General features: G+C 35.8%; 1 protein-coding gene across 1 annotated transcript; it reads left to right on the top strand.

Annotated features, from left to right (window-relative positions):
- Positions 1-5,419: 5,419 nt before the first annotated feature.
- Positions 5,420-23,659, top strand: WDR72 (WD repeat domain 72; the record flags this gene model as incomplete). The annotated part of the gene is made up of 12 exons (XM_010170165.1): positions 5,420-5,572; positions 6,722-6,828; positions 9,971-10,049; positions 13,050-13,224; positions 13,782-13,858; positions 15,658-15,777; positions 17,286-17,467; positions 17,792-17,888; positions 20,653-20,794; positions 21,234-21,479; positions 22,022-22,242; positions 23,464-23,659. Coding segments are annotated over exons 1-12 (1,795 nt in total), but the record flags the coding sequence as incomplete, so codon positions are not given.
- Positions 23,660-24,495: the final 836 nt, after the last annotated feature.

Raw genomic sequence — 24,495 nt, 5'->3', positions numbered from 1 at the left:
TTAAAGCAGTGTAAATAAGAATGAATTCTGGAGGGTTAATTATGGCTAATTCATTACAGAATCTGTGATATTTCATAAAAAATGAAAGTTGATCAAAGCTCTTGTAGATCACATGTGACTCTTGCTTGCATCCATGGGAAGTCTTGACACAGACTTAAAGTTTATTACTTTCTTTACTTTTCAAGTTATGTAGGCCATAAATTTGGAGTTGACACCACCTTAGCAGACCATTTGATTCATGTGGGATTGTATTGAGATCATTGATTCTTTAAATGTTTCTCTGCTCAAAAGACAATTTAGAATTAAGAAAATGTAAGGAGCTGTCTCTCTCCTAGCTTAAGGAAGCAGCACTTTCTCACGTAGAAAACTTACTTTCAATAAAGGTAGGCATAACTTAATGTATATAATCTTAAGGTTAAAACCTGTCTTTAAGTCAGTAAGATGCAATTTTGTAGAAATCAAACCTTACATTCTGCAGAAACTGATGGCCCTTTTCTGTCATGTGTGCTTTCCTGTAAGAATTGATGAGTCAGTGTCCTAAAACGTGATTAAATCTCTGCTTCAGCAAAGCATTTTGCCATTTGAATATGAGTGACTCCACTGAGGAGGGCTTAAGTGATACTATTTGTATGCTTAAGGCTTTTGAAGTGGCAAATAATTCACATATATGTAGTTCTGTATAGTGCTTAAGCAACACTTATTTTCCTGGAGATAACTATTCTTGTAGTTAATAGGACATTCAAACAGTGAAAACAAATGTGGTTGTTTTCTCTTAAAAGTCACCTTTTATTACTCCAAACACACTTGTATAATATGTTTCTTTTTCAAATAAATTTGGTATATTTACAGGATCCTTGATATAAGTGACTTAAAACCAAGTTAGCTAGTTCACATGCATTGTTGTCTAACATGATAAAACAGGAATTACATTGTTGATTATTGTTGGTTTTGAAGCCTTTACTAACAGTGAAAGAAAGTGGAAATTTATATTTTTGCATACATTTATTATTTTCCTACTTAGCAAAAGAGCATCTCATTGACACTTTTCTAGCAAGCTGAAAATAATGTAATGGTTTATGAGATAAACCAGCAACTTCAAGGAGATTATTCTACTATACCTCATGACAGTGTGTAAAGCACAAGTGTTCTAAGTTGCTGATGTTTTCACTGCCCAATTTTCCAGCTTAGGTCCAACATAAACTATTTTAATTAATATTGTGTCACCAAAAGGTTTTGAGATGGCCAATTGAATTCTGCCAAGATAGAGTCTTTTGATGAAAACGTATCTTTATTGATTGTAGAAGAAGAAAAGCATTCTTCAAATGAAATCCAGAGAAAAATCATATCCCTCAGAGAAAATTTCTGAGTGGCAGGCTGAGATTAACATCATAAAATTGAATTTGTGCTGCAAACCTTTGATGTAATCAGCAGCTGGGAGATGGTGTTGCCCTCACTGTGCTCCTTCTGATTGTGGTGAATTATTGTGTGGAATGAAATAAGTGTTTCTTGTGTCACTCGTTCAAGAAATACAAACAAGGTATTACTAGGTGGTTCTTGCTAGTTAAAATAGGTTGTATTGATTCCTGGTCCCAGTCTCTTGCTCCCTTGGACTGCAAAAGCAGTAGGTTCACGATCCAGGGAAGATCTGGGTGTCACTTAGCAGTGACTCCTACAGCTGATTAGGGTGTAGCACTGGCAGGTCTCGAGGGAAGTCCCGTTAGATCTTAGACTGGAAGTGCAGTGGCAGGCAGGAAGGTTCTCCAGGGTGGAGCTTTGAAAAGCAGGGTAGAGGAAAATGTGTGGAGTACTGAGGGTTCTGACAGAATATATTAAAACAGGAGGAAGTGGGCCACAGGGTAGAAGTGTTGATTACTGGAGGGTTTTACTTGTTGCCTGCTATCTGATTAGATACATTAACTAAAATATTTGAAGTATAGAAGTATTTTTGCTGCAGTACTCACAGAGAGCAGACTCTGCATCTTAAAGAAGCCTATTATTAGTTCTCTTGTATGATGTGCTAAATACGAGTTTTTAATTATTTTTTTAAAATCTCTTGATAAATCTTCCATTGTTCTTGCTGTTAATCCAGATGTCTTCTTCTTACTGTTGTCTTGTCTTGCTGTCTTTAGTGTCACTCCTTTGTCATTCACTTTCCATTTACTTAACCTCATATATCTTCTTTTTTCCTTTTCATACGCTGCACACCCTGCCTTCTCCCTAGTAGCCTCTATATTTCCATTCTATTTCTCTGTTAAGCATCTTTCTCAGCACTGTAGTGATCTCTTCTAATTTATTCTGTTGCTCACGCCTGCACAAATGCATATGTACCCCGCTGCTTCACAGATTGGACAGTATTGTTGATCTGTATTTTCAGATTCAGGGACGCAAGAGGCTTCTGAATAGCAGCTTACGTAAATAGCAAATCTGTGAGCAGCATCATGAGCATCGATGTGATATGTCTGCAGGCTTACAAAGACAGCATTATGTCACTTATTTATCTTTAGATTTTGTACTTTTATCAAGTATTTTGTAAATGCAGTATAATTTATTCTTTATGCCTCTTAGATGGACTTCCTGTGTATTGTGGACAGTGGATGAATATAATTTTTTAGTTTGGGAAAGGTTATATCTTTGATTACCAGAGATAATATACAACGTTCTTAACGAAAGAGCAACATTTATATCATAAAGTAAATTGAAAAAGTTGTGAAAGCAATACAGAATGGATTGGTCGACTGCAATTAGCTTTTTACTAACAGTGCAGAAAATAGTGATAAAACTTTTATTTCCTTGTATAGACAGTAAGAGAGAATGTTAGATAAAAGTCAAAGAATAGAGAGGAATAGGAGAATGAGGTAGGCTAGGAATGTGCAAACGTTGAGAATCTGTCATGAAAACCTACCAGACTGCCTAAAATTTGATTCCTGCCACTTTACTACAATGATAAATCTAAAAGATGTGTGGGGTGTGAGTAGGGAACTTGTATTATCTTACTTTACCATCAAGAATATTGAAGCCTGGGCAAACAGAATTTTGCTAGACTGAGAAGACATATACTGCTCTTATAAAATTGTCAATAATTATTTTTAATCATTTTGGCCCATCTGTCCTGTTGTTGGAGTTTTTTTTGTTTGGCTTTTTTCCACAAATATGTGTATTTTTAATCCAATACAAACAGTTAAATGCTTTTGACTAGACTTTTAAATACCTCATGGCTTCAGTAGAATGAAAGGTGGTGTAAAAGGCCAAAGTCCTTGAAGCTGTGTAAGTTGGGATAATTTTCCAAGTTGTCAGAGGTTTGTGGTGTGGTTTCAGTGTCAAAAGTGTTCAGAGAAATAGAGACAGGATGGTAGAGATGTGACAAGTTAGTGTGGGATGAACTGGAATGGTTTTAACTAAGAACAGGAAAATTCTTTTTTTTTTTTTTTTTTTCTACAGTCATAAGGGAGTTTTTTTGACAGTGTGATTGTTAAGGACAGGACAACCAAAGAAGTTAATTAGCTTGTAAGCAGGGAGAAATGGGGAGTAGGACTAAGGAACTCGATTTAAAGTTGAATTACGGGTTAATACTGTGAATCGGACATGCTTGAGTGGGCAGAGTTGGAGGAATTTGACGTGTGCTGATAAGCTACCAGCAGCTCAGATATGCCTTGGGCAATATTTGACTTTGTGGAAACAGTTTTTACCTCTTTTAAAGGAACAGTCTGATAAATATCTGTTGCTTTTATTAAAAAAAAGTTTAGGTGCCATCAGCATCACTAAATAGCTTTGATAAAGCTAAATATTGTCAGACAAAATGTGGCTGTGTGCCTCTGAGTATGCAGAATTTCTAGGGAAGTCATGGTATTCTTAGAAGCAAAGCTTTCATGCAAAATACTTACATTGTGCCTCAAAATGTCTTAATCCAAAAGAAAAGTTAGCTAAGAAGCAAGAGAAAAAAAGCTAAGGACTTATATTAACGTGGATGTTCGTATACCTTCTATTTTCCATTTCTCTTACACTTCACTAATACAAAGGAAAAAGTACCAAAATGTTCTAAATTTTAGTCTAAATTAGTTCATGTCTGTAACCAATGTTTTGTCCATAGCAGTAGCTGTTTATTAATTCATGACGCTCGGGGAGATCCAGAACAAGTATGTGCAAATAAATAATCTATATACTGGCAAATTCTTATCAATTTATTTCATTTTTAACTTCTGTTGATTGTCTTTCTGAGTTCTGCTACTTATCACTTGCTCAGCAGCAGACCTTCTGCTAAGAATATTGATCTTGATTCTGTGCTTCTTTTACAAGAAAATGTAATTTATTACTTCATATTCAATATAGTACAAACCTGAATTCTGCTGCCTTGCGGTGTTTTACACTAATTGGAACACTCCCGTGACACAGATATATATGACTACATGATAGGCAAGAAAATGCATTTTAAAGACTCAGGATGTGGCTTATCAAACTGTTAACTTGGCAAACGCTGTTTTGTAAACCCTGTGAAAATGGGGAATTTTCTTTACTTAGCCAATACCTAAAAATGTATCGTTAGAGTTTGGCTTTCATTTCAGGGGGTAAACCAGAAGAGAGAAGAACTTCAGTGTTCACGAGTAAGCATAATACAGTAGTATTCAGTAGTCATTTTGGACAATTCCATTCAATAAATTTTTTTTGCAGTAGTGACTAAAATCTATTATATGATAGATTTTTTGGAACAAGGGACTCAGTAGTTGAGCAGCAGAAAAAGTCTGCTCATTCTCCCTGTTTCCCAGCTTGCAACTCTGCCTCTGACTTTCTTTTGGGTCTTATCTCTAGCAGATGCCGCTGACTGGTTGAGGGTACAGTGCTTTGCTGTCCTGGGCCTCATTTTTCTCTTCATCCCTGACCCCACCGCCTGTTCTCTGCCTCAAGCCCTAGTATCTCTTTCTCTTGCCTTATCCTAAAACCACAGCCTCTTTATTGACACCTGGCTGCCGTGCCATCTCCATGCTCCACCAGTTAGCTCCTGTGAGTGAGCAGCACTGCTGGCTGGAGGGAGTAGGGGAAGCTTCACCAACCAAAATTAGGAAGAAGGTGGTGACCTGGGTCCATTGGAACTAATCCACATGACTCCTGCTGCTGCTCTTTCAGTATTGTGGTAGTACTGGTTTCTGGTAACTGTGGTCCTGTTTGATGCTGCATGGATTTAAAATAGTGACACATCACTGCCCTGCCGCATATTTAAGCTATTAACGGATAGCTAATAGTGGAAGTGTTAGTGTGATGTTGGCAACAGGTAGAAGATGTTTCAATGGCTCATCACCTTTTTCCAGCAGTATTTTGTAGTTCTTTTCAGATGTTGATTAAATTGCCTTTTTAAAAGTTGTTTTTTTTCTTACATTTCATATTACTTAGAGTCATCGTGCCTTATTTCTGTTTTCAGGTGCTGACTATGAAGGTATCAGTACAGGCTGTGGCAGTGTGGGGGAAAAAAGCTCCCTCTCACAGCATCACTGCTATTATGGTTACAGATGACCAGCAGACTATAGTTACAGGAAGTCAAGAAGGACAAATATGTCTCTGGGATCTTTCATCAGAATTAAAGGTTTGTGTCTGGTGTGCTACAGTCTGCCAAATAGACAAATTGGAGTTTTATCTTTTATTATTAACAATGGATTATCCAGACTTGCACTTACTTAGATAAAGTTTTAAAGATAGTGCGATATTTGTTATAGGAAGCTCATGAAGCAAAAAGTGTTGAAATGCCTATGTGAGCAACCAGTTATGTACAGACTTTGGAAAATTTTTCATAGATTATCATAACCTGTGGATTATAATTTGAGATTGTGTGCTGTGAGTAATGGCCACAAGTAAGCATACAAAATTATCATTATTCCTATCTTGTAAAGTCTTTTTTTTACTTTTTTCCTTTAAATCAATTGCTAAGCATGCCCTGTCATTTAAGGGAAAAAAAACCACAAAAAACAACAAAACAACTATTTATAAAACCAGAGCTCTGTACCAGGTTAGCAATGGAAAAATTTGTAGAAAGATGGAAGAAGTCAGATGAAATATATTTTTGGTGTAATTAAGCTGCAACCCTCCTGGTATAATATTGCTATTGCTTTGACTATTTCCTATTTACTTTTCTGAGAATGGAACAGAGTCAAAGCAGTTCCTTTTTCATTTTATTCCGTGTTCCTAGAACCATGGTTTTGATCTTTTTTGTATTTGGCTGCCCCATTTGTGCTCAAATATAGCTTGAAATTATGTTTGCACTATTATGGGGCTACCTTTTTTCATTAAGATCTTTGCATGCGGTGAAGTGATTTGTTTTCGTTTTCTTTTGAAGAAATCAAAGGGATTTCTTAAACATGTTGTATGAAACACATGCTTAAGAGCTTTGCTGTATCACTTCCCTACTTCACTCTGCCACTTTTGCTGCATGCTGTGTAGGGTGAAGGCCAGAGATATTCTGCCCATTGCCTGTTTTATAGCGTTTGATGCTCCATAAATTCTTCAGCAGGTGCAATTTTCAGACTACAGTGAATACAAAGACTGTACTTTTGCAAACTGCATAATCTGTCCACATCTTTCTACATTCCAGAAACATGACTGAAGAACATAAGACTATAAAGCAGATTGACATTTACTTATTAATAAAATCTATAAGTAGTGTTCTCTAGCTTTTAGATTTCCTTAGTTTATACAGAAAATATTATGTTTAAGTTAAACCATTGTATTATTCTCCTAGATTTCATCTAAAGAAATTCTCTTTGGCCATACTGCTTCTGTAACTTGTTTGGCAAAAGCAAGAGAGTTTGAGAAACAGCCGTTCGTAGTAAGTGCTACTGAAAATGGGTAGGTAACTGAATATTCAATTATTTGTTTCTTAAATAACAAAATGTATGTCAGGTCAGATCCTACATTTGGCAGAGGGTTTTTAATCCACTCCTTCCATGATATGAAGAGGACAGCAGCTACTTAGGATAATGACTATCGCTTATATACAACAGTCTAAGAGCTCATCTCTTGGACAACAGAAAGGTTTGGCAGATTCAAATATCCATAATGACTATCGCTTATATACAACAGTCTAACTAAGAGCTCATCTCTTGGACAACGGAAAGGTTTGGCAGATTCAAATATCTAGTTAGTAGTCAGGAGAATGAATTGTTCAGAGGGTCAGCTAGGCCCTGTTCAAAGGGAGAATAATGGGCTGTTGGAGGGAATCAGCAGGTTCAGAAGCATTTCAGTGTCATGGTGCTTTTTAATGTTCCTTCCTGAGCTCAGTCTTGAGAATTGAAACGGTACAAGAGGCTAATGTACTCTGATCCATGTTATGCTTGCTCAGTGAGTACATATGAAAGCACAGAAAAGGCTGCCCTTGGATAAAAGGCCTATGTGTTACTTGTCTTTATTTAAATCTGACTTGATATTTTGGAGCCCATCCTTTTAGAGGCTCCTATCTTGCAGCTTTTCTCCTATGTGTTTGTTGTGACTTCACCCATCACTGGAGTCAAACTGATTTCTGCAGTTCTACTAGGTTAGCATTCAATGATTTTTTTTTTTTGCTCTCTGAAGATATGATAATCTTTTCAGCTAGGGTCTGAAGCCCATGTATTCAGGATTTCAGCTGTTGAAAGTAGTTAAGCCTTCAAGGAAGTAAGAAGCTAGCCCTTCCTTTAGCAATTTTATCTTGCTGCTTAATGATATTCTCCTCTCATTTTGGGTTCATCTTTTCCAATTAACACGACAGCTCTGTTAAAACCTCTTCCCACGAAGAGTTCCTGTCAACTGGCTTTCTTCAAGCTATGTCTTCCAGCACCTTAAGGCTACTACTTTCTCACTGAGGAGCTTGTTTATCCTTTCCAGCTGCTAGGATCTCTGTCTGATTCTCTCAATAATGAGTATACAAGAAAGGGATAACTTCAACAAAGTGGTTCAGGCTTCTTAATCTTCAAAGGTTAGACTGCCCCACTGGACAGATAGTGGTAAACAGATCTGGTTGTTATGTGCAGAAAGGAGGGTGAGAAGTGTACAGAACTAGTTTTATATTGGCCTCCTACAATTCTACTCAAAGGTTCAAAAGTTAAACTGGTTTTTGTCTTAATTATGAAGTTCTGTTAGTGCAGTACTCTTTCCAGATCATACTGGGAGAAAAGATATTGTATTTCCAAAAAGCTGGGGTGAAGTGTTAAGAAACAAATGAGTTTTTTGCTTTAGATATACAGAGAGATGTTCACATCCTAAATGTTCTGCCTCCGAAGGGACCATCAGGCTTGCTTGGAATGTGTATAGGTAGGACTGAATGGTCTTTTGGCCCCTTTAAATGTTCACTTTTACCAAATTATTGCTGATTCCTTATCTGTGTTACATAAGGGAAAAGCATCCATGACTGATCCCTGAAAGGCTGAACGTGAAGTTGAGATAACTACAAATAGGAAGCCTCATCTTCAGGAGATGCAGGGTTTGTTGAACTGCATTTCTAGCTTGTGAATCATTCACTTCTGCCATTTCCAAGCTTCCATCTCCTTGTATTGAGAGTGGAGGGAATTTTATGGAAGATGATACTCTCCCCCCCATTCCACTTCAGAATCTCTTAAGCATTTGTATAACTGCCTTATACCAGAAGGATGAGTATATTGAACATTGTTTTGTACTTTTTATATGGAAGTCTATAAATTAATCCGTAATGATTCAGAAGTTCTCACTGATGTCTTGTGAATGTATATAGCATATGCTGTAGGACAGGTTTATTAACATGTGGTATTACTTGCTCCTTGTTAACACACACAGTAAAATTTAGTGCAACATAAAGAAACTGAAGTTATATTCTGGTCTCATTTGTGCATGTTTGCATGTATGTATCAACTTTACTGCTCTAGCTATGTTACTGTAATTGTCATTCTGATAAAAGCAGGGAGAAATTCACTACCTTGAAGTGTTTAACAAACAGCATAAGCAGTCTGTTTAAGTTATGACTTTTGGTCTACCGACTCTGAATCTGCACTACAGATGTATAGATTTCCCTGGTCTTGCTCAGGTGAAAAATATAAATTAAGTAATATTTTTAGATTACCATAAAATGTGAAAGTGTGTAAATTAAAATGTAGTATTTCTAGTATACACTAAGTAGTATTTCTGTTATAATAAAATATTTTTTCCCCCATTGTGTACATTAAGTCCTCATGCAGAAAATATTTTAGAATGTAATTTCAGAAATCATAAAATAATTGTTTCAAGTGTGGAAATAATGCTTTATATTTAAATGAAATCTAAAAGCATCTAAATTTAACATTTAGTTGCTGAACTATGACAGCATACCTTCTATAACCTCATTTACAACATTTAATTTGATTGTGTTTCTGTTGTACTCTAGTCTTATAGCATGTTGAATAATGTATAGATGAGGAAGACTGGCTAACGCATCTTCCTCAAACGTTAACCTTAACTGTAATTAAGTGTAGCCAGCGTATTGCACAGACCTATATATAGAGGTTGCCAAGAGGCAAGTGTTGTATCAATAACAGATTCCAGGAAGAGCCTCATGGTGGCACTGTTTCTTCTTAACAGAAGTGGCAGTTCCTCAAGAACTGGAGTCTGATGTGGCAGATGTATTACGCTTTTCAAAATGTGTGCTTTAAGTTCAACAAAATTAATAATTTTCAGGAGGATGTAGTTCCAACGACAGATAGTTACACTGACACGTTGACGAGCTGTAATGGCAGTATACCTACAATTTGTAGACCAGAGTTGGCCTTAAAGTCAGGTTTGCTACAAGGCAGCAGGGTGTAATTACCAAAACAAAAAGCAACAGATACTGTATGTCATCCCCCGCTAATGACCACAATGTTTTCTTACCCAGTAATCTGTAACAAAAAGCCACATAAATGACCAGATTGCACTTAAGTCCAGCACTAGAGAAAAACTTGGTGGCACAAAATTATTCCAGCCAATTGAGTGGAAATAACAGAGAATAATATAAAGTTATCTTTGGCAGGGAGATGTGTGTTTGGAATGTCACTACTGGACAGTGCATTGAGAACGCAAAGCTTCCTTATAGGCATACAGCAATCCAGGTAAGTATAGCAACTTTTCATGGAATATCTGTTCGTTACAAGAGGAATTTTGCTTTATTAACATAATATTTTTCAGAAACGTAAAATTTTAGATGCATAGCTCATAACATACTTAATAGGAGGAAAAAAAACCAACCTGTTGAAATATGAGTAGTTTTATATCTGTTCTTTTTTTTTTTTTTTTTTTTGCTTCCTTCTAAGAACAGAAGAGAGACTTATCTTCCTCTGAACTCCTTAATCAAATCAAACTGGTTATTTTTAAACCACAAATGTCTGGAATGCAGTATCAATTAAGTCACTCTAATAGGCACTGGGTGGCAAAGTGAAACTGTCTTCATCTTTAGTCTTGTCCTGTGTTAAAATTGCACGGAAACATCAAGTTTAATGTTGGCTTCTTGATGACATATTTTAGAAGTACAAGCAATCTAGCCAAACATTGTGTGACCGTCTGCTGAAGATCTTATTTTTAAACATTTGAAAGGTTTTTGATGCCTAACTGCTGACCTCCAGAAGGCTGCTCTGCCCCACTTCCAAAAAATATACTTTTATTCATTGCAGAACTCAGGACAGATCACTTATTTTCAGAGGCCAAATTGCTTTAAATATTACTTCAGATAATTTCAAGTGTCTGCTTTGAACTCTGTCCAAAGTATCTAGATGGTGGAGCGTGCAGGTGTGTTTGAAATACATATGTGTATATGACTGAGGAACCCAGCAGCTATGGATTTGATTCAGAGAGATGGATTATTTCTGGATATGTTAATAGAAGAGCAGCTCAGGGCACCGCAGTTAATTAAAATCCTGTTTTTCTTCAGTGAGGAAGTCTAGGGTGGAACTAAGCCTCTAAATGATGGAAGTCTGAGACCTCATGTGACTCAAACTATGGCCAAGTTTTGAAGCTTCCAGAAGAAACACTGTTTTTCATGACACACTTCTCGTTGACGTGATGAATTCAAACATAGTTGTTAATGATAAAGAGAAGAGAAAAAGCTTGGTTAAATTACCAAACAAAAATTATAGAAGAGTAACTTCTTAATAATGTATATGTGTGTGTATGTGTATATATATAAAAGCATAGATTATTAAGAAGTTATTCTCTCTAACTTTTCTTTTTGTATACGTTTAAAACATATGTTCTTTTTACATATGTATGCACGGACAATACAATGCCTAAGTTATAATGTAATAGAGCTGCAGTATGATCAGCTTTGTGGTATTGCTTAATTAGATTTTAATAGCTAAAGTTTTGAAGGAGTTCTGCAGAGAAAGTAGACAGATCTACATTGTGGAGATTTTTGAGGAGATCAGAGGCAGACTCTTAATTCTTATCCTTCAAGTAGGTAAAGCAAATACTTTTAGAAAATTGTTACTTCTCTATTAGGAGAAGTTAGCGAAGTCTAACTTTGGGTAGATAATGATTGTTGTATAACTTGGGCAACATGGCTAAAGAAAGGAACATCAAACAGGAAAATTTTCTTAGGAAAAAGAACAGATGTGCTAGGAAGGGAAACTATTCTTAAAATGCAACTTTTAGATACTTATAGTAAATTGCTTTGGGGTTTTTTTGGTGAGGGTTTTTTGGGGATTTTATTGGGGAGTTTATTGTGAGGTTTTTTTGTTGTAGGTTTTGTTGTTGTTGTTCCATGGTGAGTGATTGCTTGTGGTGCAATAGTACCTGAGAGAGTATGATTTCCTACAGAATGTTATTGTCTGGGAGGTTTAGTGCACACCGATTTTGATAGTATCACCATTTAAAATTGTTGCTTTCTTCTTAGTTAATATTTTAGTAGGTCTTAATTAAACTACTAACCTATCTGGTCTAGTAGGTTCCTTTTGTTCAGCACAGATGATTCAGCTATAAATGGCAGATGTCAAGCAGTGCAAACTGAATATTTGCCATTTGAAATGAAGTTTAACACCAAGGTCAACTCTCAACCATTTGTGGATCTTAGCCAGTGTGGTATTTTCTCAGAGGACTGAGTATACAAATCTTCCAGTTCAAGCCTAATTTAAGAGTAACAGTAATTACAAATTGTTCTTACTGCTAAGCATTTGCCTCTGATTATCTGTGGTAATACTTATCCTAATCCCAGTTATTTATGCTTCTTTTGTTTTCAGGCTTCAATTAATTAACCGATAGACAAAAAATTATTATTTAAGTAAAAATAAATGTACAGAGAACTTGTAGTAAAGAAGGCACAATTTTGTGGGTCTATCTGATATTTTCTTCTGACTACATGATTGTTCCCTTTACTTTAAGGATACTATTTACTTGTAAGTTCCATTTGAGGTGGCTGCTTATGCATTTATAGCAATTATGTGTACAATTACTGATAGTTATCACACAAAATGCAAATGTCCTTGCACATATAAAACACCTAGCAAAAATAAATCTTCATAGTCACTCTATGCTGTCATCGCTGTTCCTTAGTACTTTGCTATGTGTACTTTGCTAGTACTTTGCTATTTTTTCTTTTCTTTACATGATTGTTGAGAAAGAATGAATGTTCTTAATAATAGGGCATTTAGTGTCATAATGAAGAATATATCATGGGGTAGAAAGTCATTCTGGAAAACAACAGAAAATTCATTCATTATGAATATTCTGCATTTTCACCTGACTTTTTTCATCTTTATGTACCTCTTGGTAGCTGGAGCTTTACCAAATGTTTGGAGAGAGAGAGGAGGCCTCTCAGAGAAACAGGTCCCGAACTGTTTAGCAGTTTATAATGAAAATTAACACCTTGATTGCTTCCAAAAATCCTAATATTTAAGCAGGGCAGATACTGCTTTTGGTATGAAGCACCTTTTACTAAACTGTGTACCTATGTTAAGTTGTTATAAATGTATGTGAAATGCTTGTGTCACTAACAAAATTGTATGTGATCTCACATATGCAGTAGTTTATTAAAGGTCAAAGTATGACATGCTGAATGTGAAAAATACACATGCACATTTGTCTAGCTCTGTCTGCTGACTCTCTTCTTTCCACTTGTACAGTATTACCATTGCTCGTTCCGAATGACAGGTGAAGGCTGGCTTCTGTGTTGTGGAGAATATCAAGATATTCTTATTATTGATGCGAAGACTTTAGGTGTTCTTCACACTTTATCGTCATCTCAATCTTCTGATTGGATAAATTGTATGTGTATTGTACACTCTGCAAGAATTCAAGGTATATGTTGTAGATGTATTTATGTAAGCAAATTAAATAGTGATAAAATATTGCTGTATAGATAGTACAATCCTACTACATTTGATCATGTTTTACAGAGCCGTTATGTACAATATGCTAACATTTTACTGCTGACACCTAAGAAGGTATTTTTAATACTCCTAAAGTTGGTCATGTTTCACTTAATAAGCTTCTTAAAGAGGAAAAACAAGCAAACCTCTATGCTGGTTGTAAGCAGCTCATTTCTTGGCTATAAGTACAAATTAAGTTTGTACTATCAGGGGAATTAAGGGCACAAACCTACTATTCTGTGCTTTCTGTTGATATATATCTGATTGGACAAAATAAGTATTCACTGTTTGCTTGCATGTGTTGTATTTCTGTATACCAATTAGTTATTTTTGTGTAAAATTAATATTTAATCTAAACAGTGACCTGCAGAATCATTGTTTTAATGCTGTACAGAACACTAATATCTATGCCAAGGTTCTCTTTTGGTGTTAGGCACTGTTTGAACTTGCTTTCAAGTTGACTATCTCACTGTTAACTTTTCACAGAAGACTCATTGGTTGCAGTGTCTGTAACTGGAGTTCTTAAAGTGTGGGACCTATCTTCGTCTTTGAATACCATACAGGTCAGTTTGTATGAAGTGTTACACAGTGATTTGAACAATAACATAAATGTAGTAATATTCTAGAGTAAAGGGTACACTGAAGCAGAATATGAATAAAATAGAATCTTCTAGATACTTATTAGATGAAATTAATTAATTTTGTCACAAAATTCTGCAAACATGCCCTCACATTGCTATTAAAAATTAATTGGACCATTGGACAGCTCTTGCCTTGACCACTGCAATGTCTTTTGCCCAGGCGTCATGTCTTTCTGTATTCCACGGTGCTGCAGTTGTAACATTTTTATTCTGTCCTGATAGTGTCACTCGATTATTTGAACCCCTTCACTCCTTCTTTCAAACTCAAAGCTCTTCAAAATCAGCCTTTGTACTCCTTCTTCGCCATTGTTACTTTTTTCAAAATGGTCCTTTAGACTTTGTTTTCCTCTTGTTTGCCTCCCACAATGCTGTCTTCACTTGGAAAAGACTCTTGCTGTGTCAAGTGCTCTTTCTCCATCTTCAAACTAGCTTATTCTCTGCAACTTTTCTGTGTTAATATTCTCAGCAGCTGTTACTTGACATGCGCAAGTGTTAGAACTGGAATACAATGTTTTGTGTTTCAATTAAACTGAGAGCTAGATTCACAAAGGGACTTCAGTATTACAGCCAAGTACTATGAATCATCAACAGAAATGGCAAAATGTCAACAGTCTTCTCTGAACATCCATAATACATTCCTGCCTTACTCGACAAACGGCAGAGCATGCCGTAGCACTACTTGTTAATGGGTAGAATCAGACCCCTCAGGAGAGTCTGTCAAGTTTCATACCATACCGATGTTTTTGTGATGTTTTTGGTTTATCTGCAATGTTTTGGGGAGGAGGGAGGGTTGTCTTTCAATGTTCTGTTCTAGGGACTGTAACAGGACACTAGACATCAGAGAAGCATACATGGTATAGTGTCACCCTTTTACTGCCTGGGACTGCCTGTTATGAAGAGAGGAGTGCAGAGTTAGTAACAATCCAGCTACTTCATATGTTAAAGAGCAGTATTTTAATAAATATTGTTGCATTTAGTTGGAGCTGCAAGGTGTAGTGAGAGAATGGTTTGCAGTTTGATACCGTGATTCCATGACCAGCATACCCCTTCTTTGGGAGAATTTGATACTGGTGGTGTCTTTCAAAACATAAAACACTAGTTATCAGTGATTTAATCAATAATTAATAAAAATAATTCCAATATAATAATTTTGAGTATGATGGCATGAGTCTGATATTCACACAAAAAAGGTGAAAATACATATATTTTTTTAAAACAATCCATACATTCAGCAATACAGAGCTAAGAAAATTAATTACTTTTTAGAGGTGTTAAGATCAAACAAGATATGACAACACCATACGTCTCAGGCTGTCTTGGTTGTAACAAGGATGAGTGGGGAAAGCAGAATGTTCATCAACTGTTCTGAATCTGATATTGTCAGTTTATAGGTGGTTGTAGCTATTTTTTGACTGAAGAATACTGAGCAGGTATTCATTACAGCAGATGCTATCTATGGCCTGCCTTTAGTCCTTCTCCATATTTATTATCACTTCTTTAAGTGAGATCAAGGTCTGACCCATGCTGAATGTTTTCTGTTTACATGGTACTTGTGAACCCTGCTGTCTTCTGATCTCACTTTTAATTAAGAATTCTATGTTGCTTTGCATTTTGAAAGTGTATGTTAACAAAACTATTTTCAGTGGCTTGTTTCTATCCTAAAAGTAAAAGCTCAGATATTTAGGATAAGTCTTATGGCTTTTTTCCTTGGCACTGTAAAGGAGAGAGAAAGCGTATGCGAGAAAGAATCAAAATCTCTGGACTGTATAAATTGTCAAGCAGTACGGTTTTGTACTTACACGGAAAGGCTCCTTCTAGTTGTGTCCTCCACGTGCTGGCAGGTACGTTATTGACCATTATACTTTTCAATTTTGTTAATAATTCTGAAAAGCCAATGTGATTTTTTTTTTACATGCAGATACTTGGTTTTCTTTCCAGCTTAAAGAAGTAGTATTCACTAGCTGTCAGATACAATAGTGTGCTGTATCTCTTCTCTGCTTAGTTTAACTGCCTGACTGAGATTAAATCTTAATTTTTTTATTAATGATTTTCTGCTTTAGAAGTTTAACATCAAATTAGCCAGGTAAAAAGGGGATTACTTTATTAGTTTTACAGCACTGGATGCATTTATAGTCCCCTCCACAGTGCATTTCAAAAGGAGACAAAGATGCACAAAAACTGTTTAAGTATGACAGAAGTAACCACAGTTGGCAAGTCCTCAGTAACCAGGGGCCTTTGTTCCATGAGGGCAAATAGCCTGGGTTCCACTAATAGAAACCAGCAAAACTAAAGACTCCAGACTGTATCACTTGTAGCTGTAAGAAAATAAATGCGTTGTGTAGTTACTATAACTGTTATTAATTTATTTTAAATTTTAATTAAACTGAACTTTATTGTAAAAAAAATTCCGTATTTCTTTTTCCCAGTGTTACCTTATTCCTCTTAAAATAATTCTGAGCTGTTAGTGCAACATGTGTACCTGATCCAAACACCGCTGCTGGGTCGGAGTGGGGCAGGGCGTGGTGCTGTGTTGCAGCAGAGATTTCACATTCACCTGAATCAACTTTGAATAATGCAGTTGTAGAGTATCCTTGAAACTTCTCTTGGATTATTTAAAAAGGAGTATACAAAAGCATTTATAAAGACAATTAAAGAAATTCTATTTGCAGAATGGATAGCCTTTTCAAAGTCTGTGTAACGTGCATTGGTTTTTATTAATTTATATAATGTTTTTCTACAATAGGTGCACGTTTCTTGTAATATCTCCATTATGCATTTGAATACTTATATTTAACTGCTTAAAGTAGTTTTATAGATACATAAGTCATGCTGGATTCTCAGCTTTTATGTTTCCGTTAATATATAGCTTTAAAATAAAATAATATGATATTACTCTTCAATTAGAAAGGTAGCATAGGAGAGATTCACATGTGTGTTTAGAGTGGCTCCTTAACCTACTTGTACAGTAATGAAAATACAGTCTTCACTGCCATATTTATGTGCTGAAATAATTATGTAATTCTTTATAAGAAATTAATAGTAAATATTAATAATGAATGCAAGGCAAAACAAAGTAAATCTAATCCAAAATTTCCTAATATAACAGAAGACTCTAATGCTGCTTTTTTATTGTCATTTTTATTGTCAGTTTCTTTATCTTTGAGATATGTGGTTTGATTCTGACTTTGCAGTTGTTTGATAGTATGAAAACTGCTTTAGCTTTAAAGAGGTAGTCAAACCACAAAGAATCAAGCTATTGTTCTACTTATGGATCCATTGCCCCAAGCTAGCTTGAATTAAAATTAATGTGCCAATACTGTTTGTTTATATTTTGTTGTTCTGAGCTTAGGTCTATGATTATTGTGACTTCTCCTTGCTTTGTACTGAGTTCAGTAAAAGTGGTCAGTGCTTTGCTGGTGGAGAGGTACTAGCAGCTTACAGACTTATCATCTGGACAGAAGATGGCCACAGTTACATCTACCAGCTGCTAAACAGGTGGGCTCAGATGGGAAATTCACACAAAAAGTTCAGGTACAAGATGAACTTTGGGAGGTTTATTATGGAAAATCTCTGCATGTTGCAAATGATCAAAAACCGGAACAAAACCACTTTGGCACTCAAAGATTTACCCTGAGTTTGACAGCTCTCAGTCTTTGTTTGACACAGCAGGGGACACAGGAATAAGATTAGCCATGTAGAACTTGGGCAGCTGGTGCTGTGATTTCAAAAAGTCGCTTTTAATTACTTATTCGGTAACTTTTAATTGAACTTGTGAATCTTGTATGTTACTGTTCTGATTTCTAAAAAATACGAAATTCTAAAGCTTTATTTTTTTTTTTTTTTCAAATTGTGCAGCGGACTTTCTAAAAGCGTATATCCTGCAGATGGGAAGGTGCTGAAAGAAACTGTTTATCCTAATTTACTCTGCTTTACTGGTGTGAAGGAAAATAAGGTAAATTCATAAAGGTTTCTAATTTTGGCAAAAAGGGGATAGCTGTTTTTTTTAAGTTAAACGTGGTCTAAAATAGCTTAGAAGCTTTTACTTTCAAATCTGTAAAAAAAAACAACAAAAAAACCCACAACAAAACCAACAACCCCCCCCCCCAAACCCCCAGAAAACCCAGAAAAACCCCAAACAACAAAAGAGCCAACCCAGAAGCAAAACATAAACAAGTTGCTTAGTTCTTATTTTATTAAGAAATGTATGCATGGTTCAGTGTAACTACATAAATAAGTTTTCCCATGTGTATGCATCCTAAATTGAGGGGGTTTGAATTTGTGGCATTTTATTGAGAATACTGTTGTCTTGAGCCTACAGAGGCAGAATCACATGCCTAACTTTCTTGGACTGTGAGCAGCCTGACAGTACCCACAGTGCATAAAATTAGACACATGTGACTCTATTCAGAACCATGGTCTCTGCTTGAAGAAGGCTCTATGGTTAAGAAAAGAGGAAGCTAAAAACGTAGGTGATCTTTTATACTTCTGATTGAGAATTCACGTTTAGCAGAGCGTGTCACACCAATGTCAAATTTACAAGTTACTGCTTAGACAATGTAGCTCAAGTGGACTCGGCTATGTTGGAAAACCTGCATCTTAACTCACTTTTTTAGTGTTTTGTATGACCACAAAGAAATAGGTAAGGAAAAACTCCTATAAAAAGAAATTAGAGTAGAATTAGAAAGTACGGGGGGAGGGGGGGGAATCTGTGGCAGGGGCTCTTATTTGGGAAAATTGAATCAAAACAAATAGATTTGGTTCTGGTTTTGTTGCTAAATCTTATTGTTACTACTGTTTATGAAATAGTAATTGTTGGAAGATGTGGATTTAATTCCTGCTTGTAGTTGCATTAGTTTTTGGTGTGTATTTGCATGAGAACTCAAGAAGGTCTTTAAACAGTTTCTGAAGATATGAAAGGGAGACATATTTCTATTTGTACCTGACTAGAAACACTGTCAAATAGGTACCTATGTAAGGTTTTCTAGCGTTCTTTTTTGTTTTCAGTTGACAACTATAGGCTCTTAGAAAGCATTTTTGTTGCACACTCTTGTGAAGCCTGGCAGATTTAATTTTCAGTTGAAGGGCAATAGCACAAGCCATTCAGCTTTCCCCCTCAAACACTGTGATTTAAAATCAGATAGGATAACTGCTGAAGGATGCCAAAAGGTCAGATATCGTGAGGGAAAAGAAATAGCCAAAACACATGGCTTAGAAAATAAAAGGGTTATAGTGGTGGTAGGAAGTTCATATATGTCTCCCACAAAACATATGCGTTTTTTAAAATGTTCCCTACTGTTTTCTGATATTTCTGCTTTAATATTTATCTTGCTACCTGAAAAAACTTTATAGCAGATTTGTGAGACAACAAAACTGTCCACGTGTTCTGTTTTGATCTCCATTCTTAGATTATAAACTGAACCACATTACAGTACAGTTGTTTATTGTGGAATTTACTTCCAAACTTCAATGTCGTAATTAAAATATATACAACGTATGAGGATGTTATTAAAATGTCTTGAAGGAGCAAACAGAGTCAAGCTGTGTCTATACTTTCTAAGTGAAGGTGGTGAGTGGAACAAAACAGTTTGTGCTGATGAGCTTTTATCCACACAATCTACAGTACAGGGTGTGCTTTTGTTTGGGTGGTTTTTGTTTGGGGTTTTTTTTTTTGAGGGGTTTTTTTTGTGTGCTCATGCACACATCTTCCAGCTAACTTTCATGCAAAAAGAATCCTGATTTGGTGCTCCAGGACAGCTCCACAAGACAAACCTCATCATTCAGTTTACACCATGTGTGGTATAAACTCAAACAGACTAATGTGTACATACCTGGAGATTCTTATTTTTCTTGACTTCTGCAAGAGTTTTGAGCAACTAGAAGCTTCCCCTTAGACACCTCACCTGTTTTTAATAGTTTGATACTTGAGAATGAAGCTTATCTAACAGCTAAACAGGATGTTCTTGGCATGTCACCAGTAGATTATAATGTATTTTGTGTGTTACTGATGTGGTAATACAGAATTATCCGTGGTGCTATACCTACAGGCAAAGAAAATCTACAGACTTCTAGTCTTCATGGGAGAATAAAAACTTAGCGTTTGAGATAAATATACCACAATAAGTTTTAGCGTTGACTAAATGAAACGAGGTAGATGCCAGTAAGCCTGTAAGTCTGTTTATCAATATTATGCATCTCTGTAGTATCTAATTTTTCCAGATGACTGAATGATGGTGTTGTAGACTATTACCTATCTAGGTAAAAACATAATTCTTACTTTTCATTATTTTTAGTAATTTAAGCTATCATGATTGAAGCCTTAAGGAATTTGTTTTGATGTGAAGATTATCAGTGTTTCACTGGACTTTTTCCAACCTGATCATAGTGTTTATACTGCATTTTTTTTTTATACACTGGTGATAATATTGATAGACTCTAGAGACAGTAAACCTAGGGACCTCTCCCATTCCACTTTTCCATTTGGGATGCAGGCTCAGCCAAGGATACTGACAGAGCAGGGATGATCTTTGAGGAGCCTGCACCAGGCAGAGTAGACCTGGTCTGAGCAGGATTGAGTGCCAGATTGAGGGTTCAGCCATTATTTGTTTTCTATTTCTACAGCTTTTGGTGTAAAAAAAACTTTGAATTTGTAATTAATTACTACATTATTTTATCAGCTGTTTTGTATCAGAACATTGATTTACTGTTATTTTTGACAGAGTTTTCCTTTTGTCATGGGCTTCATGAATGAAAGAAAGGAGCCTTTCTATAATATTCTTTTTTCTGGTGAAGCTTCAGGAAGGATCACTTTGTGGCATGTTCCTGATGTCCCTGTGTCAACATTTGATGGTTCGCCAAAAGGTTTGCCAATTCTGTGCTCTTGATACTGTCTTTTTAATTAAATTCTCGTGAAAATGTTTTCATGCTAGAAATTAATGCTCATTCATTCATTGTGCGATGATTGCTTGTAGTTAGAAGGAGCAAGAGACTAACAAAGATGAGTGTCTAGAAATTATTTATGGAACTGAACAAATAAATGTTTCTATTTCCTTACCAACTGCCCATAAACTTTACTCTGCCAAATGTCATGAAAACTTACTTAGTTGGTCCTGCTTACGGTTGTTTTTAAGGAGGTATAAAAGAACAGATCTAGTGAGACATAATCTAGGGTTGGAGTGGCAGCTGCTGATTTTCCATTGCTAGGCTGCACAAAGGATAAGTTAGGGGAAGTGATGAAGAGATGAAAATGTGTTTTTTGATTTGTTTGGATTTTTATTTTCTTTGTCCCCCCACCCTCTAGAGATCCCAATTACAGCAACATGGACTCTTCAGGATAATTTTGATAAACACCATTCAATGTCAGAAGGCATTATTGATCATCTTTGTGTGTCTAAAGATGGAATAGAAAGTACAATTGTGTGTTCCTCTGTATACATACCCAGTCTTGATAAGCTTGTGTGTGGATGTGAAAATGGGAAGATTTTTGTAACACCGGGTTTAAAAACTGCAAGAGCAAGACTTCTAGAAAACATATCTTTGCTGAAAGGTAAGTTTTAACAATTTTGTCCAAATTCATCTCAGTCAAGCACAAAAGACTGCATACTTCTGACATGCCCTCCAGTGATCTCTGTAAAAATTCTCTGAAAAATAGGGGAGATGGTCAGGGCTTGAATAAGGAAAATGAAAGATTATGATAATCTTTTTTCCTCTGCAGCTGATTTATCAGATCACAGCTTAGTATTATTAAGATGCTTTTGCACTGTTAGGAGTCCTAGAATGGGTGTGCAGATGGAGTTACCTGGTAGTGAGATATACAGGATGTCATGATATGGGCAGTAGTCATCTTTGTAATTTTCCCTTTAAAAGATCATTCCACTGAAGAAATAAAAAGGTTACATCTCAGTAGGTGAAGCTGAGAGTGCAGACCTTTGTCCTCCCTTTTAGGGATATGTCCAAAATTCTTTGATCCCATCTAAAAGATTTTTGTATTTAGTCTTTTGAATCTTCTGACTTTTAGCAAATGTACTGTAAAATATGGAACTTTCCTTCTTAAAGAACAGAAATAATTTATGTACTATTTTGTTTCAGATAATCTACCTTATAAGGTTCTGAATGGTCACAGTAGCAGAGTCACTTGTTTACTTTATCCACATGATAAATCAGTAAGATTTGATCCAAGCTGGCTGTTATCAGGGAGCCAGGATTCTATTGTGATCTGCTGGGATGTATTTACTGGAAGCATTTTACACCAATTTAGTCTGCAATCTGGTCCAGTGAGAGAGCTGTTACGATCTCCAGAAAACTACAGAGTAAGTAAAAGCATAATAAATGATGTCTCGAAAGAAAAAAAAGTATCTCTATGAACATATATGCGTGTGTATATATGAGAGAAAAAACTATCTTGGCAATGCTTTTAAACTGCAACACTTAATTGTTCTGTTTGAAAGTTGCTTTTAATTTTTAATATGATTGTTAATCTATGTGTTAATCTGATTATCTCTTAAATTCTGAAGTTAAAAAGTGTAAGCAGGAAGGCCTAGGGGTTTAAACATAGTAAGAAAAGATTTGGACCAATAGTATTTTAGTCTAAATGTGTATACTTGATTTTGGTTCCTGATGCATCCTTGTGGTCCTTTGCATGTATATGTTTGTTTGAGATTTAGAGTATTTTTTTCTGATTTTCTTTAAGTGAATTTTGAAGTAAAAATTTAGATTATTTACTCTACTGAACACTATGACATTTTATTGAACAAATTCTATTGTATTCTACGGGGCTGGGATTTAATCTTTTTTGTCTTAAAAAGCCTGTAAAGATATATTTAATACTTATTGTTGACTCAGAGTTCACTTACATGCCAACATTAAGTAGTCCAAAAGATATTTTGCAATAGCATAAGTTCCTAATGTTTGTAAGGCTTTCTTTAGCCCTTTTTCTGGAAACTAGGTAGGATTTAATGCCTGCTTGGGTTGTGTTTTGGTTGTCTTTACAGGGCTGAATTTTTCCATCAAGTTAATTCCTTCATGTGTCACCAAAGATTACTTGCAGGAAGGGAAGGTATTGCAGAATCGGAGCCATACAGTGTGAAATTAAATTGTAACATAACCAATTTTTTGTTAAAAATATATTGCCCTTGGCTTTTGTGTCATAAGACCTGACATAATTTTATATCATGTGAACAGTAGTTTGGTTTAAGACAATTTTTTACTACGTTCTCTTCTAGGACAACTGCTACTGTCTATTTGGCTGTATAATCACTGCTTTGATAGGCTAAGTATTGTAAATAAATGTTTTGAGTTTTTTTTTTTAATTGAAAAAACAGAGGAGATTTGTATGTTTTCCTGTCGGTAGATCAGTTGTACAGCTAGCCTGTTAAAAAAAAGTTGGAGATGTAGGCTGCAATAAAACATTGCTTTATAAAATGAGTATGTTCTGGGAAAGAAATCACTAGACAACTTTTACCATGCTTGTAAAATGGTGTGGTTATGACTGTGGTTACAGTGATGAAACTGAAGTTCTTTCTGTGTTGCAGTTAAAAGATCACAGCATTGTGTGCTGTGTGTGCAGTGATCACTCAGTAGCAATTCTACACCTTCAGAAGAGAGCATGTCTCTTACATGCCAGAAAGCATCTGTTTCCTGTGAAGAAGATAAGATTTGACCCTGTTGAAAATCTACTAATTGTTGGATGTGACGACGATTCAGTTTATATTTGGGAAATTGAAACAGGTAATAATACACAGGGATTTTTTTGTTTACTTTCCTTAAGTTTTGTTTGTCTGTCATGTAGTATTATACAAACCTAATTTATACAAGTCCAAAGCAGAAATACTAACATATTTAATATATTAATTAGAGAGTTTATATAAACAAGCAAGAAAGAAAACTTTGGTTAAATGTGTGTCACTAATAAAATATGATTGTCAGATCGTGACAATCAGATGATTAGCTGACACTGCAGTGAGTTGAGTAGAATAATTCTGGAAACTATAAATAAAATGTAAGTTATGCTATTTAGGTATTAAAAAGAATGAAATATTCATTCCCTACAAATCCCATATTAGAGCATGAAGTTCTGCTTTCTTCAGCAAAATCATAATCTGAGAAACCTTCTCTCTAAATTGGAGAGACATGGTCTTGATTGGTGGACTGTTTGGTGGATAAGGAATTGGTTGGATGGTCACATCCAGAGTGTAGTGGTCAGTGGCTCAATGTTCACATGGAAACTGGTGACAAGTCATGTCCCTCAGGGGTCCATACTGAGACCACTACTCTTTAATATCTTCATCAATGACATAGTGGGATCGAAGGCACCCTTAGCAAGTTTGCAGATGACAAACTGAGCAGTGTGGTTGACATACCTGAGGTGGGATGCCGTCCTGAGGGACCTGGACAAGCTTGAGAAGTTGACTGTGTGAACATCTTGAAGTTCAACAAGGCCAGGTGCAATGTCCTGCTCTTGGGTTGGGGCAATCCCTAGTATCAATAGAGGCTAGGAGATGAAGGGATTGAGAGCAGCCCTGTGGAGAAGGACTTGGGGGTACTGGGGGATGAGAAGCTGGACA

The sequence above is a fragment of the Antrostomus carolinensis genome, unplaced genomic scaffold (assembly GCF_000700745.2).
Source record: "Antrostomus carolinensis isolate BGI_N321 unplaced genomic scaffold, ASM70074v2 scaffold2146, whole genome shotgun sequence".
Taxonomy (NCBI): Eukaryota; Metazoa; Chordata; class Aves; order Caprimulgiformes; family Caprimulgidae; genus Antrostomus; species Antrostomus carolinensis.
This window is presented reverse-complemented; position numbering and strand designations above follow the sequence as displayed.